Source organism: Schistocerca nitens, chromosome 3 (assembly GCF_023898315.1).
Source record: "Schistocerca nitens isolate TAMUIC-IGC-003100 chromosome 3, iqSchNite1.1, whole genome shotgun sequence".
NCBI classification, from domain to species: domain Eukaryota; kingdom Metazoa; phylum Arthropoda; class Insecta; order Orthoptera; family Acrididae; genus Schistocerca; species Schistocerca nitens.
The window spans coordinates 797,439,080-797,455,355 of NC_064616.1; the positions used below are offsets into that span (position 1 = coordinate 797,439,080).

Sequence of the window (16,276 nt, forward strand, 5' to 3'; positions counted from 1 at the left end):
TTCTAACTCACAATTCAACAAGAACTGACATTTTAATCAGACAGAATGGGCATGTTATAAGCGAGACGGAACAGTTCAAGTTCCTAGGCGTATGGATAGATAGTAAGCTGTTGTGGAAGGCCCATGTTCAGGATCTTGTTCAGAAACTAAATGCCGCTTTATTTACCATTAGAACAGTATCTGAAATAAATGACATTTCAACACGAAAAGTAGTATACTTCGCATATTTTCATAAGCTTATGTCATATGGTATTACTTTTTGGGGTAATTCTTCTGATTCAAAAAGGGTATTTTTGGCTCAAAAACGGGCTGTTCGAGCTATGTATGGTGTAAGTTCGAAAACCTCTTGTCGACCCCTATTCAATAGTCTGGGAATTTTGACATTGCCCTCGCAGTATGTATTTTCTTTAATGTCGTTTGTTGTTAGGAATATTAGCTTATTCCCAAGAGTTAGCAGCTTTCACTCAGTTAATACTAGGCAGAAATCAAATCTGCATGTGGAATGCACTTCCTTGACTCTTGTGCAGAAAGGAGTGCAGTATTCTGCTGCATCCATTTTCAATAAGCTACCACAAGAACTCAAAAATCTTAGCAGTAGCCCAAACACTTTTAAGTCTAAACTGAAGAGTTTCCTCATGGCTCACTCCTTCTATTCTGTCGAGGAGCTCCTGGAAGAGCTAAAAAATTAAGCAAATTCCAGTGTTACATTCTTGATTTTCTTTATTTAACCTAACGACTTGTCGCCTGAATATGTTTCTTATATTTCATTTTATCTGTTTCTACAATCGTGTTATAATTTCATGTATTGACTTGTTCCATGACCATGGAGACTTCTCCTAAATGTGGTCCCACGGAACAATAAATAAATAAATAAATAAATAAAGTTCTCGGGTATGCTGCAGAACTGTGATGCAATGGTCCTTTGCTCTGTGGACTAATGCATTGTATTAACACAGAGAACATTGCCACAGTTGAAGGACCTTGGTATAGTTTAAACTGTGGCCAGCAGCATTGTCACCAGTTTTGCTGTCAGTCAGAAATAATAATTAAAGCCAAACAAAAAACCTCCAGCTCATCAATTTACTGAATTTAATTTCTGCTGCAACACACAGATAATATCCATTGCTGTATACTCACTATGTCAACATATCCATCAGAGAGTGACAACATACTGTAACTTTTCAGTCCATAAAACCTCCTTCCACTACTCCACAGACTAACATAAACATTCTTTTGTGCAATTCTAAGTGGCGATGTATGTTCTTTTTGCTGATAATTATCTGCTAGAGAGCATTGTGGTAAATGATTCTATCCCAAGTTTCTGTCCCTGAATAACATTGTAAGTTGTCTACAATAGTCGACAAGATAGTATGACCATTGATTTGCAGAGTATGCATTATATTTGGGCATTTCCTGTCATGTAACTGCTTAGGCCTACCAGAGGAATTCAGTGTTTGATTTCAGTGTTACCATGACACTTTCACTTTATAGTAACATTATTCGCAGTTACCTTGGCATATTTATTTGCTGTAAAATCTCTATGTGAGGTTTTGAAAGTGTCAGCATTTCCTTAATCACTTTTGGAAACACTCAGTTCTCCTGCTGTTTTCTGACAGAATGTATTTGCAGTGTTGCCCATTGAGGAAGCGCGCGCGCCCACACACACACACACACACACACACACACACGCGCGCGCGCAGCCTTACATCATGTAGAGTACACTAAGTAGAGCGTCAGGAGACTTTTCTTAATAAGGTATATGTATATGTCACTGGCATTGTAATCTGATCTGGAGTTAGCAGATTTTTTTTGTAACATTGAAACTGTATTAATGTTTGTCCAAAGCAACTGTACACTACACGGATTGTGCATAAATCAGTTGTAATTGCTAATTGCATCCCTGAACTAATGAATTTCATTTTAAGTGTGCACAGTAGATGTTTCCATTGTAATATTACGTTCTCATTTACCATGGCTGTACAAATGAATGTTTATTGAGCCTTATACATTTTATTGTCCTCCCTTCCTCATGTTACATATACTTACTCTCAGCACTGCTCCTCGTCCTTTATTAATAATATTTTCAAGCAAAACATTGTTACATTCTGGGCCAGCAGTGTTTTAGCACCACCTTCATAAATAAAGCAGTCCCTGAACTGTACAGAATCGGAGCAAATTTAGCAGTGCTGCTAAAATTGTTAAATGTTAGAACAGAGGAAAGGCTTCTGTACATACATATTTCATTAAATATGTCATGGAATGTGGTGTTCTGATGTCATAAGCTGGACAGGTAGAGAGAGCAGAGGGTGTGTGTGTGTGTGTGTGTGTGTGTGTGTGTGTGTGTGTGTGTGTGTGTGTGTACGCGTGTGCATAATATGAGTAAATCTGCTACTCAACACTTTTCTCCATGGAAAATAGTTTTCTTTCATCATACTATTGTGTAGTGTTTATTACCTACTGATTATAAGTTATTCTCTGTGGTCGACATCTTTTTACCTAAACATAAGATTTTTTTTGTTGTTGTTCATGTTTGAACTTGTTCATAAGGAGCACATTGTTTCTGAATCTTGTTCAATATTTTGCTATCGATACTCATCTCCTAATATACATATGTACTTGTTAAAATTATCGTGTGTGTAAATATTACCATAGCATGCAATAGAGCAGAAACATTTTGCAATAATAATTGGTAGTTTTCAATCGTAATTTTTGTCCCGTACACAACTCAAGAATGTGTTTCGAGAGACTTTGCTCTCATTATCAAGTATCCTGACTGCGTAAAGATTTCCATACCCTCTGTATTGTCAACGTACACTGTCCCTCATATCTATCCTCGACCTTAATGTTCTTGTCTTGAGAACACTTTTTCACATCACAGTAAAATCCTTTCTGTCCCTCTCCATTGTTCAACCACTTTCTTGAAGTCCTTCTCAGTAGCAGGAACTTGAATCTGGAATAAACCCCTTCATTATATTAGAGAACTGAATAACATCTCCAGCTTCAGAAGACAGTTAATGAGATATTTACTGAAGCAACAATAGTGTCTACCAATTTGCTGTAAGCACTCATTGCCCCTGTTCATCCTTCTTTCCAACCAGATCTTCCTCATTTCCCAGTATTCTTAGCTGGTACAGTCTCCTTAAATTGTTTGCCCAGAACTCGCTATATCAGAAAAGATCTATTTTGTACACATATATATTATTTTTATATCTGCCTGTATAATTGTTGTTGTTGTTGTTGTCGTCGTTGTCGTCGTCGTCGTCGTCGTCATTATCAATGTTAGTAGCAGCAGTAGTAGAGTACTGCCAGTATTAACTTCATTAGTTCATAGTCAGTATTACTTATTCATGTTTTCACTAGAGACACTCAAATCATTTTAATAATATTTGTCATATTAAAATTGTTATTTGTTGGGTAATTATGATGTAAAAATGGTACTGTATGTGTAATATCCTGATCTGATGTAAGGGAGGGCCTAATAGTGCTAATCAGATCAGGTTAAATACATAAATAAAACTTAGCTCATGAGGTGAAAATGCTAAAAAGTCAACAACGCAATGTCAGTGTTTGCAAAATTGAATATTGAATAAAAACATGTTGGACTGTGTGTCCACGTCTCACATTAAACCTAGTGCTGCTTAAGGCGTGCTCTCTACATTCCGTGCTGATTGCGGGTTTTGTTATGGCTGTACTACTCGCCAAATGCTAGTGCCCGTGCTGAGGTATGGCATTCTGGCCGATATGAAGTACGAATCATCTGATTTTAAGAAAACTATTAGGTGAAAACATTTTGCACGTCTTACAGTCTGATTTCTTCACTTGATAAAGGACTGAATTATTTTTCATGATAGGCCATCGTTCCTGTGCTGCATCAAATTAAGTACAGTAGTGCACGTAATTTTAAAGAGATTGCAGAGGTAAAAACGCATTGCATAGATTTTGTATATTGTTGTTCTTAGCCCGTACATTTCTGTATGTGAAATGTAGATAAGATACAAAAATTTTATTAAAGATTGAGAGCGGAATGTCTTGTTTCATTCTCGAGGTATCGATTTTTATATCTGGCAGATGGTAACATGCAGCATGCCCAGTTCCATTCCTGTGCATTGGGAATCCTGTGGTCGTAAAAATTGTCATACTTCATAAACGATTTGAGATATTGGAACTAGTTTTTTTGCAGATAATAGCACACAAAGAGGCATATGTGCTGTACAATAAGTATCTGAAACCTTTTTATTCACAGAAGTATGGAAGTATCGAGTCCGCAGCAGCAAGAGACCGGCAGCTCGGACGCGTTCAGATGTCCGCAGCACTGTAGGAAAACTCGAGCCGTGCGTGTATACATGTCCACAGGACTAAAATTCATGACTTCTCTCAGTGGTCATCCCATCGCACACCACACACTGCACCAGGCCATGTCATGCTGATCTGCTGTGGGCTCCCCTAATGTCAAGCTGACACTTGTGGAGGGCTCCAGGAGTTGTCGTGGAGTACAGCCCACAGCATATCAATAGTACATGGCCTGGTGCAGTGTGTGGTATGAGATGGGATGACAACTGGGAGAAGTCGTCAGTTTTAATGTGAGATGAGGACATGATCCAATGTATTTTTATTCCATTTTATTTTGTGAATGCTCCAGTTGGGTTGGTAGACTCTTAAGCATTTTAACCTCGTGAGGTGAGTTTTGCAGCTTGATGAAGGGAGCATTCTCTCTTGAACGCTATCTTTAGTTGTGTGTAGAACAAAAATTATGGGTGAATGCTAGGAATTATTACTGTAAAAACATAACCATTACCTCACATCTGCAATGGATACTATTAAATAAAAAGTAACATTTTGTTTGTTATTGTGATGATAGTTTACCAAGTTTCTTACTCAAGAATCTATTTTACCTTTAAAACAGTTGTGCTACAGTGTTACGACCATCCCCAGTTTGAGATGTCAACAGTTCTCTCTCTCTCTCTCTCTCTCTCTCTCTCTCTCTCTCTCTCCCCCCTCTCCCCTCTCCCCCCTCCACCCTCCCCCCTACCCCCTCCCCCCTCCCCCTCTCCCCCCTCCCCCCTCTCCACACCTTCCCCCTCTCCCCACCTTCCCCCCCTCTCCCCACCTTCCCCCCCTCTCCCCACCTCCCCCCCTCTCCCCACCTTCGCCCCCCCCCATCTCCCCACCTTCGCCCCCCCCATCTCCCCACCTTCGCCCCCCCCCATCTTCCCACCTTCGCCCCCCCATCTCCCCACCTTCGCCCCCCCCCCATCTCCCCACCTTCGCCCCCCCCATCTCCCCACCTTCGCCCCCCCCCATCTCCCCACCTTCGCCCCCCCCCATCTCCCCACCTTCGCCCCACCCATCTCCCCACCTTCGCCCCCCCCCATCTCCCCACCTTCGCCCCCCCCATCTCCCCACCTTCGCCCCCCCCCCCATCTCCCCACCTTCGCCCCCCCCATCTCCCCACCTTCGCCCCCCCCATCTTCCCACCTTCGCCCCCCCCCATCTCCCCACCTTCGCCCCCCCCCATCTCCCCACCTTCGCCCCCCCCATCTCCCCACCTTCGCCCCCCATCTCCCCACCTTCGCCCCCCCATCTCCCCACCTTCGCCCCCCCCCATCTCCCCACCTTCGCCCCCCCCCCCATCTCCCCACCTTCGCCCCCCCCCATCTCCCCACCTTCGCCCCCCCCCATCTCCCCACCTTCGCCCCCCCCATCTCCCCACCTTCGCCCCCCCCATCTCCCCACCTTCGCCCCACCCCCATCTCCCCACCTTCGCCCCACCCCCATCTCCCCACCTTCGCCCCACCCCCATCTCCCCACCTTCGCCCCACCCCCATCTCCCCACCTTCGCCCCCCCCATCTCCCCACCTTCGCCCCCCCCATCTCCCCACCTTCGCCCCCCCCCATCTCCCCACCTTCGCCCCCCCCCATCTCCCCACCATCGCCCCCCCCCATCTCCCCACCATCGCCCCCCCCATCTCCCCACCTTCGCCCCCCCATCTCCCCACCTTCGCCCCCCCATCTCCCCACCTTCGCCCCCCCCCATCTCCCCACCTTCGCCCCCCCATCTCCCCACCTTCGCCCCCCCATCTCCCCACCTTCGCCCCCCCATCTCCCCACCTTCGCCCCCCCCATCTCCCCACCTTCGCCCCCCCCCCATCTCCCCACCTTCGCCCCCCCATCTCCCCACCTTCGCCCCCCCCCATCTCCCCACCTTCGCCCCCCCCCATCTCCCCACCTTCGCCCCCCCCCCATCTCCCCACCTTCGCCCCCCCCCCATCTCCCCACCTTCGCCCCCCCCCATCTCCCCACCTTCGCCCCCCCCATCTCCCCACCTTCGCCCCCCCCCATCTCCCCACCTTCGCCCCCCCATCTCCCCACCTTCGCCCCCCCATCTCCCCACCTTCGCCCCCCCATCTCCCCACCTTCGCCCCCCCCATCTCCCCACCTTCGCCCCCCCCATCTCCCCACCTTCGCCCCCCCCATCTCCCCACCTCGCCCCCCCCCCATCTCCCCACCTTCGCCCCCCCCCATCTCCCCACCTTCGCCCCCCCATCTCCCCACCTTCGCCCCCCCATCTCCCCACCTTCGCCCCCCCCCATCTCCCCACCTTCGCCCCCCCATCTCCCCACCTTCGCCCCCCCATCTCCCCACCTTCGCCCCCCATCTCCCCACCTTCGCCCCCCCTCTCCCCACCTTCGCCCCCCCTCTCCCCACCTTCGCCCCCCCTCTCCCCACCTTCGCCCCCCCCTCTCCCCACCTTCGCCCCCCCTCTCCCCACCTTCGCCCCCCCTCTCCCCACCTTCGCCCCCCCTCTCCCCACCTTCGCCCCCCCCTCTCCCCACCTTCGCCCCCCCCTCTCCCCACCTTCGCCCCCCCTCTCCCCACCTTCGCCTCCCCCTCTCCCCACGTTCCCCCCATCTCCCCACGTTCCCCCCCATCTCCCCACGTTCCCCCCCATCTCCCCACGTTCCCCCCCCCATCTCCCCACCTTCCCCCCACCTTCCCTCCCCCCTCTCCCCACCTTCCCTCCCCCCTCTCCCCACCTTACTCCCCCCTCTCCCCACCTTACTCCCCCCTCTCCCCACCTTACTCCCCCCTCTCCCCACCTTACTCCCCCCTCTCCCCACCTTACTCCCCCCTCTCCCCACCTTACTCCCCCCTCTCCCCACCTTACTCCCCCCTCTCCCCACCTTACCTTTTCTTGTCCTATTAATGTGGCCTCTGGTCCAAATCCTGAGTAACCACCTTTTGCACTGTGGACAGCTGCAAGATGTGCAGGAAGAGTGTCGTTGAGGTTCTGGAAGGTACCACTAGGGATGTAGAGCCATGGCCAGCTGCACTATGTTTTTCGGTTGAGGATCCGTGTCATGAACAATCAAATCAAGGTGGTCCTACATATTCTTGATTGGGTTTAAATCTGGGGTTTTGGTGGTCATGGGAGTACTGTAAATTCATCCTGGTGCTCTTCAAACCACAGATGTTCAGTGCGAGCTGTGTGACACATTGCATTTTGCTGCTGATAGATGTCATTATGCCAAGATGAAGCAAACTGCATGTGGGAGTGGACATGGTCCCCAAGGATACATGCATACTTCTGTTGATCCATTGTGCCTTTCAGAATGACAAGATCACTCAAGCAATGCCATGATAGCATACCCCACACCATAACATGTGCAGGATGTTCACTTTCAGATGTTTCACATCATACACGCCAACAGCCGTCTGTCTCATGGAACTTGAAACGTGAATCATCTGAATAGGCCACATGTTGCCACTTATTGGAAAGCCAAATGCAGTATTGGTGTGTAAATTTCAGCCTTAATTGCTGATGAACAACAGTCAACATGTGTGCATGAGCCAAGCAGCTGCTGCAGAGGCCCATATGCAGTAGTGGGCATTGAGGATACACTCTTGGTAGCCCCTTTGGTTCATCTGGACGGTCAGTTGCTTAACAGCTGCACAGTTATTTGCCCGTACACATTTCAGCAGTCGTCATTCACCCCTGCAATCTATGGCTCATGATGCACCACAGTTGCATCAGTGCCAGTTTTGGACAGCACCATTTTCCCCTGCTCAGTATACTTTAACCAACATGGTGCTTAAACAGTTAACAAATTTAGCTAGCTGTTTTGGAAATACTTCCAACCTTTACTTGAATGCCAATGATCATGCACATTTGAATGTTGCATAAATCACTACCTTTCTGCATTATGACAATGACTGCACTGTTTTCATTGTCACCCCTCTACCTGCCCACAAAGTGCTCTACTGCTAGTGCTGACACCCACCATCTGAGAGTGGTTATTGCACTTGGACATCGAACATATGCTGTGGTCACATTAATGTGACTGAACTGTGTATATTATAGTTTAGAATTTCTTTAAAAGCTGCTGTTATTGCAATATTACCATCCTTATCTTTATCCTTAAATGTACAGAAACGTGGAGTTAGACTCGGACAGTCATTGCCTTTGTAATTAATTTAGTTTTTTGTTGTTTTACTGGCTTTCACACGGACAAATTTTGAATAATTACAATGGATATTTTTCTGAAAGCTGTGATGAATACAATTAAAGAAGTTTCAAGCAACTTATTTTGGTTATAATATCAACATTCAGTGTTGATTGTTTTGTAGATATTTGAATTAAAAGCACAAAATCAATGCAGTGTGTTAGAATTTGAGGTACACTAGAGAATCGCTTGGTTATTACATTGATAATTCCAGACATTTAGTGGAGCTCCTGACCTGACTTGCAATTTTAATTTTCAGTAAAATATTCTTATCATATAGGTTACTGAAAAGGAATTATAAACAAATTCAACCATGCTGTATTTATCATGAGTTCTCAAATAATTGGTTAGTAAATGTTTACATGCACAGTTTGTAATTTAAGTTTTGCCACTCAAGTTATTGGGAAGCTGTGTACATAGAAATATTGCAATTAATGCTGATCACTATATTTTCAGTATGTTCTACCCGATATAGGGGGTTATCTGCAAGCTCTGTATTGAACTGTGATACTAAATTACTTCTTAATTATGCATGGTAAATAGTGATCTGTCTTCATGTACACAATTATAATCCATCCTGAATGTTTCATTGAGCAAAGGCAGTGGTTAACACACTGGACTTGCATTCAAGAGTAGTCGGCTTCAAATCCCCATACAGAAACCCAGATTTAGTTTTTCTGTAGTTTCCTTATGTCAAATAAGGTGAATTCTATGACGCTCGTTTTCAAAAGGGTGCACCTGATTCTCTTCTCCATCCTTGTCCTATATGAGATTGTATTCCATTGCTAATGACTTCTTTATCGGCAAGACATAACACTGTTGCATTCGAAATTACACAACTGCAGAAGTTTTGTAGCATTCATTTCTCTTATGGTGATTTATCCATTTTGTTGAGGTACTTAGAAAATTAATAAATGAACCATCATTGGCTCATAATGGACACCACAGTAGCACAGTAAGTATCCCCATATTCTTGAACTTGGAAAATACAGGAATATCACTACATCATGTTGGTTATCCAGTGTACTGTTTTATTACTCCACCTGTATGTCATGTAGCTTAGATATTAAGGCAAGCCAAAGTAGAGTTTGAACTACTTAATGATGGATCATACATTAATATATACCATTGTATTTTTCCACAGCAGAACTCTCCATCGGGCTCACCACATCTTGTGTCCACAGGAACAAATACTGTCATGGCACAACCTAGCTCTGTTTCATCCTCAAGCTTGCCCACATCTCAAGTAAATCCTGTTCACTTCGTGACTGCGAGCTACAGTTCGAGTACCTCTCAGAACACACAAACATCACAGTCTGAAAAGTATCAATTACCAGCAAAACAGAATGATAGTTGTGTGAGTGGTTTGTATTCTGACCTGTCTCTAAGAAACCAGCAAAGTAGGGACATCACCTCTGAAGTTGGAGGCAATATAGAAGTAGCAGCAATAACCAGTGCTTCAAATCCAGTGACGTGTGATGCAATACAAAACAAATCCAGTGGAAATGAACTTGAGGATATTTTTGTAGGAGTCTCGGTAACAGATCAGTCTGCTATTAGTGATAAATTAGTTAATTCTCTTCCAAGCAATATGAATGTAATTGTTGCAGATGCTGTCAGTACTGTAATTCCAGCAGTTACTACATCAACAAATACTTTAACTACTGTGACTCGAGAAGCAAGTTCGGCATCTAGTGCACAGCCAGTTGGAAAATCGACACAGGTTTTGTGTACGGCAGTGGCTCCCAGTAATGTATCTAGCAGAAATTCACAAAATGAAAGTGTCAGCATTTTAATTGGTGGGAACCCAGCCATTCCACCTTCAGGTTTCATATCACATTCTGTCATACCAGCATCAAGAAATTGTCTGCCACTAGAGTCCTCAAAATGTACAGATGGAGAAACATCCAAACAGACACTATCTGCTACTTGTGATAAAGCTGTAAGTGCAAATCCTCCCGGAATCTTTAGTTCTGTCAGCCACAGTACGAGCACTAGTGTAGAACGTGTTGCAACAGGGAATGCTGCCACGACACAAACAGAAAATGTAGATGTAGTTTCAACTTCATCAGGAAATACATTAATAGGCCCACAGGTACAACTTCAAAATAGCCAACAGTCTACTACAAAAGTTTCAGATAGACAGTCTACCTTCTTGCCAGTTTCTTCATCAGCTAGCACTCAAAACACATGCAGTGCTCCAAAAACTTATCCTTCAGTAGATAATGCACCAACTATTTTAGGTCTCCATGCATTTCACAGTTTACAAGGTTTAGTCTCATCTGCAACACCATTGATGGCAACTATTCCACCAATCACTTCAAATGCAGCTACAACAAATTCCAGCTATGGAGGACCGTTGACATATACTGGAGCTGAACCTTTGGTAATAGCACACCACCAGAGTGGCTTGCCGTCTGTAATTACAGGACCACAACTGCTACAGTGCCTTCAACAAACACAAGGCCAACAGACAGGTTTAATTAATATGTCACATTTACAGTTAACACAAAATGCAATCAGCAAAGTTATTGGGAGCTCTACATCTAGCTTGTCATTCAATGCTGGTACGGGAACAATTTTGATTGGTGGAAATCCTGTGGAAAATTTCACAAATGCTAGTCAGCCAAAATCGACATCTGCCGCTGCAGCAGTTATAAGCAGTGCAAAATTTATTCCTCAACCATCTGTTCTCCTCCAGCAGTTAAACACTGGCTTACGAAGGTGTTCGAGTGATTCAAATTCTTCACTTTCCCTTGGAAGTCCTCCATCTGTGATTGGTTTAATCAGTCAACAGACAGCTTCTCAAACAGAGCAGACTAGTAGTCAGCCTATAAAAAAGGGCCCATCACAGGAATCTATTGAAACGCAGACTGTCTCAATAGGAGTGCAAAATTCTAATTCAAGCAGTTCCAGTTCATTACAAGGATTTCAGAATACAGTGCTGGAAAGTACATCTCATACGAACAATAACTTTGTTTTGAATAAATTTACAAAATCGGTGCAGTATAATAGTATTCCTAGTGTGTCGCCTACTATGAGTGCTGCCAAGAAGAAGAAGAAGAGGTATGAACGAACACCACCAAAAAATGTCATGTGTGTGTCATCAGCAGGAATTTCAAGCAATAATACACTGTCATCAACAAACTGTGTGAGGAACACTGCTCAACATGTGGAAAATGGGAACCGTGTTCTCCTGTCAGTGGATTCCAGCAGGTGTGTGGTTCAAGAACGATCTGCAGTGAAACCGTGTGGTAGTCACCCTCTTGTGCCGGGTCAGAATTTTCAAAAACTCTCTGCAGAACCTGTTTCATCTTCATCCTCACCTTCATATGTTGTTTCTTCACCCCAGTTCAGTGTTACGTCGAACATCAGAGCAGCAGTAGTATCAACATTGGCGTCCCCCGGCTCGGTGGTGCAGCCAGAACCGTCACACCATTCAGCTGCGCTTTGTCAGCAAAGCAATATTTCTCCTTCCTCCAACATAATTCATAGAAATTTGTCTCCTGCCAGTGTTATGTCTAATGTAAATAAAAATATATTACAACAGACAAACATAATTCCTGCAACAAATGTAAATAAAGGTAACAGTCATTTTACTTCAAGTCAGGAAATGAGAAATTCATCATCACATCAAGTTCCGTCCATTGTACAGACGAGTTTATCAACGAATAGTCTGATGATAAGCAATCAGCCTGAAATTTTACAGGTTTCTTCTAGCTCAGTTACTGTTATAAGTAATGGAATAACAAGCACATCTGAAATTGCTCAAAGGAAGCAAGGCGATAATCAGCGTGCAGTGGTTCAGGTTAATAACTCCCAGCAGACAACTAACTCTACTGGTGGACAGAGCCCTGTCAAATTTGTGACTATACAAGATGAACATCAACAGGCACCAGCAACACAAAATGCAAATCCTACAGCGTGTTCTATTGGAAACCCACAGCAAACACTGAACAATCAGTTATCTCTGAATAATATGAATCCTAGTGTGCCTCATCTAGTGCCAATTCCCTCTAACTCCATTGCGGTTCATCCGGGATCATCACATGGTCTTCAGATACAAGCAGCGGGAACTACTGGGAGTCACGGTCTTTTGCCTGGAAGCATCATTCAGAAAGTGCACACCATTCAACTCACTCCTCAGAATCAGAAGGTAAATTCAAGATTATTATTTACATGAAGTAGAAATAAGAAAATATTGACACAACCCTTCATGTTGTGCCACAGTGTTTAGTTTCATTTACTTTCTAATGTTATCAAATTAAGAAAAATCAGCATGTCATCCACACAAAATTGATTTCACTAAATGTATTTGTATGAACTCTATATGTCTTTAGTTTTTATATCGCCACATTATTTTTGTTTCACTTGTGAATCTTTCTCTAACAGCCTCTTGATGTAACATTTTTCGCATTTTACTGTGATAGTGTCTTATAAATTGTTTCTGAAATTGTAGTTAATGACAATGTGTGTTCCTAAGGTGCTTTAGAGTCATTAATCTCTCACTAAAATTCTTAATACCATTAATCTATTTTTCCTCTTACTCAGTATTAGCTCATAACATTTTGCTTTATGGTTTAGTATGGACCAGTTTCCTCTTTATCAGCTCCTATATTCCCTTATTACCACATCCTATTGTTACCCTTTAGTTAGCCTCCAAGGAGAGAACTTTAGTTAGAAAACTGCTGAATTTGGTGGTGGTGTTACGTTATGGCTGAATTTTTTTGTGTTAGCTTCATGAATGTGACCCTGTTAACACTTACATATTCCTTCTCAAAGGTTGAGACTGACACATCAACACTGAATACTGGAAGAGAACCGAGCCTTAATACTTATTTAAGGGTAGCTATTGTACATAGTTGTATAAAAATTATGAAGATTTGATCTCAAATGCATTCCAACTGAAAACTGTAAAAGTAGTATTACATGTAGGAGATAATGTCAATAACATTCTACGGAACTGAAATTTTTCTCATATTAATTTCAGTTTTCTTTTGGCATGATTTCTGTAAATCTTCTCTTATGCTCATGTTCAAACAACCAAACACATGCACAGCCATCAGCCCAGTATTAAATAGTGTAATGAGAGCAGAGGTAAAGGATTGAGAAGAAAAGTTAGACTTGTGCTGGAATATGTGCCATATGTGATTACACAATATTAGGGACCTTAAAAATTCACATTTTGCAATAAATGTGAATATAGATGTTAATTCAGCCTCAAAATGCAGAAACGCAAAATCATGTAATAAATGCTATTTCATAGTGAAATGTGTCCAGATGAAATATTTTATCAGAGACAGTTTGAAGTAGCTTTATTTTCTCTATATAGGTTTTGAAAATGTAAACAATTTTCAGTTATTGGTATTGCATATAAGAACACATTTGCAAAATGGCATATCAGTGTGCTTGATTTTCTTGAATGCTGTGTTAGTTATGAGTGGTTGAATGGCCTCTTATACATACCGCATAATGCAATCTAGGACTCGTCCATGGGACCTAGCATCTCAGAACAAAGGAGCATGTACATTTATCTGCTAGCTACATTTAAAAAATTGTTATAATCACTATGTTTCCATGTGACGCAACTTAATGTTTTTTGCTTTATTTTTTACATGTTAAGGGATGAAATGATTTTACAAAACTGGTCAAATATTTTGGCTCAGCTCTTCTGGTTTCTGATTTAGTTGGCACAATGGCTGATTCTCTTCAGTTGAATATTGGAGGTAGACAATTTCATGCTTAGTCTAGTATTTCTACTTCTCCTTCACTGCACAGAAAGTTCCTTCATCTGCATTAGCTGAAAATTGTTAGCGGTAAAACGTATCCTGACAATCCAAGCATGTTTCAGAAACAGTTGCTTGTTTGCAGGGAAGAAAAAATAGATTTTTGAAGTTGAAATCCAACAACTAGAACTGCATTGCCAGAATTGATATTGTAGTGATTACATGACCCACCAGAAGCGGAATTAGAAAATCGATTTACGAAATACAATTTTGGGAGTTCCTATGGTGACATCGTGAATGCAGACACTTTAAGAAGACAACTTTAGGTGGCAGGTGTTTTGAACTATTGTCGTGTCTGGTATCGGTAGAGTTTGAGCCTAAACTATGTGATTTACAATATTGCCAAGCTGTGCAAGCAACAACTGTACAGCTGCTGGTCCATCATGGATTTCGATTACGACACCAGAAGGGATCAGGAATCCCTATGAAAATCCTCCCTGGTAATCATAAGTGTAGTTTGTTTAGGCTTACAACCAACTGCAAGTTCATATTGTCCGCATTGTAGCTACTGGAAAACAAAATCTGTCATCATATTTTCTTCCCCTATCTTGCAGATACAGTTATTTTTGGTTCTACTTCTGCACTAAGTACCTTGTCAGTCCTGTCTGAAGCATTGTCAAGTAGGGCTTGGACAGGTGTGAATGACCATGAAAGGTTGCAATCAATATTCTGCCAATTTCGTAATTATTAAATTGGGCCAGGAAAAATAGTCTAGAATCACCTTAAACTGCTGAAGCACACTTCACCTGCAGGAAAATGCTGCTGATGCTTAACATAAACAATCATTTGTTGCAAGCTTAAATAAACCCGAAAGAACAAAATGAGAGAAGACCAATTGGGGTTGAGGGGGGTGGGGAAACAACTATAAGATGATTTTGCAAAAGCAAACATTCCAGTCAAACAGCTCCTCAGTCACCACATTCTTTTTGAACTCTTTTACTGCTGTGGATGAGTTAACTCGTAATGCTCCGCCACTCCCCCTGTTCCTGAAGACATGTTTAAGTAAAGGCTGTGAGTTTTCCTCGAGCACTACTGAGATATTTATGCACCCCGATCCGCCAACCCTTGCAGTGCTGTGGACGAGTTAATTCCTTATCTTGCCAATAAAAGTTTAAAGCATTTATCATATAATATAAATGTCTCTTTCCATGCTATAATTTGAAAAAAAAGCTCATTTCAGTATCTTGAACTGTTTATGAAGTATGACAGTTTTATGACCACAGGATGGACTGGGGCATCCTCATGTGACCATCCACCAGGTATAAAAACCAATATCTCAAGAACAAAATGAGAAACCATTCTTTTCTCAATCTTAAATAAAATTTTGATATATTATATACATTTCATACACAACAATGTGTGAGCTAAAATCAACCATACACAAAATCTGCACATGTGTTTTTACCTCTGCAAATTCTTTAAAATTTCGTGGTGTGCTTGAACTTAGTTTGCTGCGGCACAGTAATTATGACAAACACTGAAAAGAAATTAAGTCCTTTATTGGGCAAAGGTATCAGGCTGTAAGATGAGCAAAAATCAATCTTTTTCACTGAATAGTTTTCTTAAAATCAGACAGTAAGTATTTCATAGTGGCCAGAACACTGTCTCATAGCACAGGTAGCAGCGTTAGGGGAGCTGTACAGAAACAACAAAGCCACACATTCTGTTAAAACCTATAGGCCACTTGAGCAGGTTGATTAGGAGCCAGGGTTCCTTTGGTGAGTGCTGCTGGGCCTTCTCTAGAGGTATTAGAGTTATTAACACAAACTTTATTACAATAAAACTTTCATTTCTTGGAATTTAAGACACACATTAGTAAAACTTCAGCTCAGTAACATCTTTCATTTAAAGGTGACTCACTGGACCAAACCCCAGTAATATTAACACTAGTGTAAAAGGCAATAAAACATCAAAGAAAACTATTTTCCTGTGGAGACCTTTTCCTCTTTCCTTAATAGAAAAAGGACAGTTTCATTTTACTTCTTGTAC

General features: G+C 42.9%; 1 protein-coding gene across 1 annotated transcript in view; it reads left to right on the top strand.

Moving 5' to 3' along the window:
* LOC126249431 (mucin-5AC-like) overlaps positions 1 to 16,276 on the top strand; it is a 307,175-nt gene that overhangs the window by 191,381 nt on the left and 99,518 nt on the right. Inside the window, exon 11 of the mRNA XM_049951084.1 lies at positions 9,646 to 12,657. Within this exon, the coding sequence (XP_049807041.1) occupies positions 9,646 to 12,657 (3,012 nt within the window). The remainder of the gene's footprint in view (positions 1 to 9,645; positions 12,658 to 16,276) is intronic.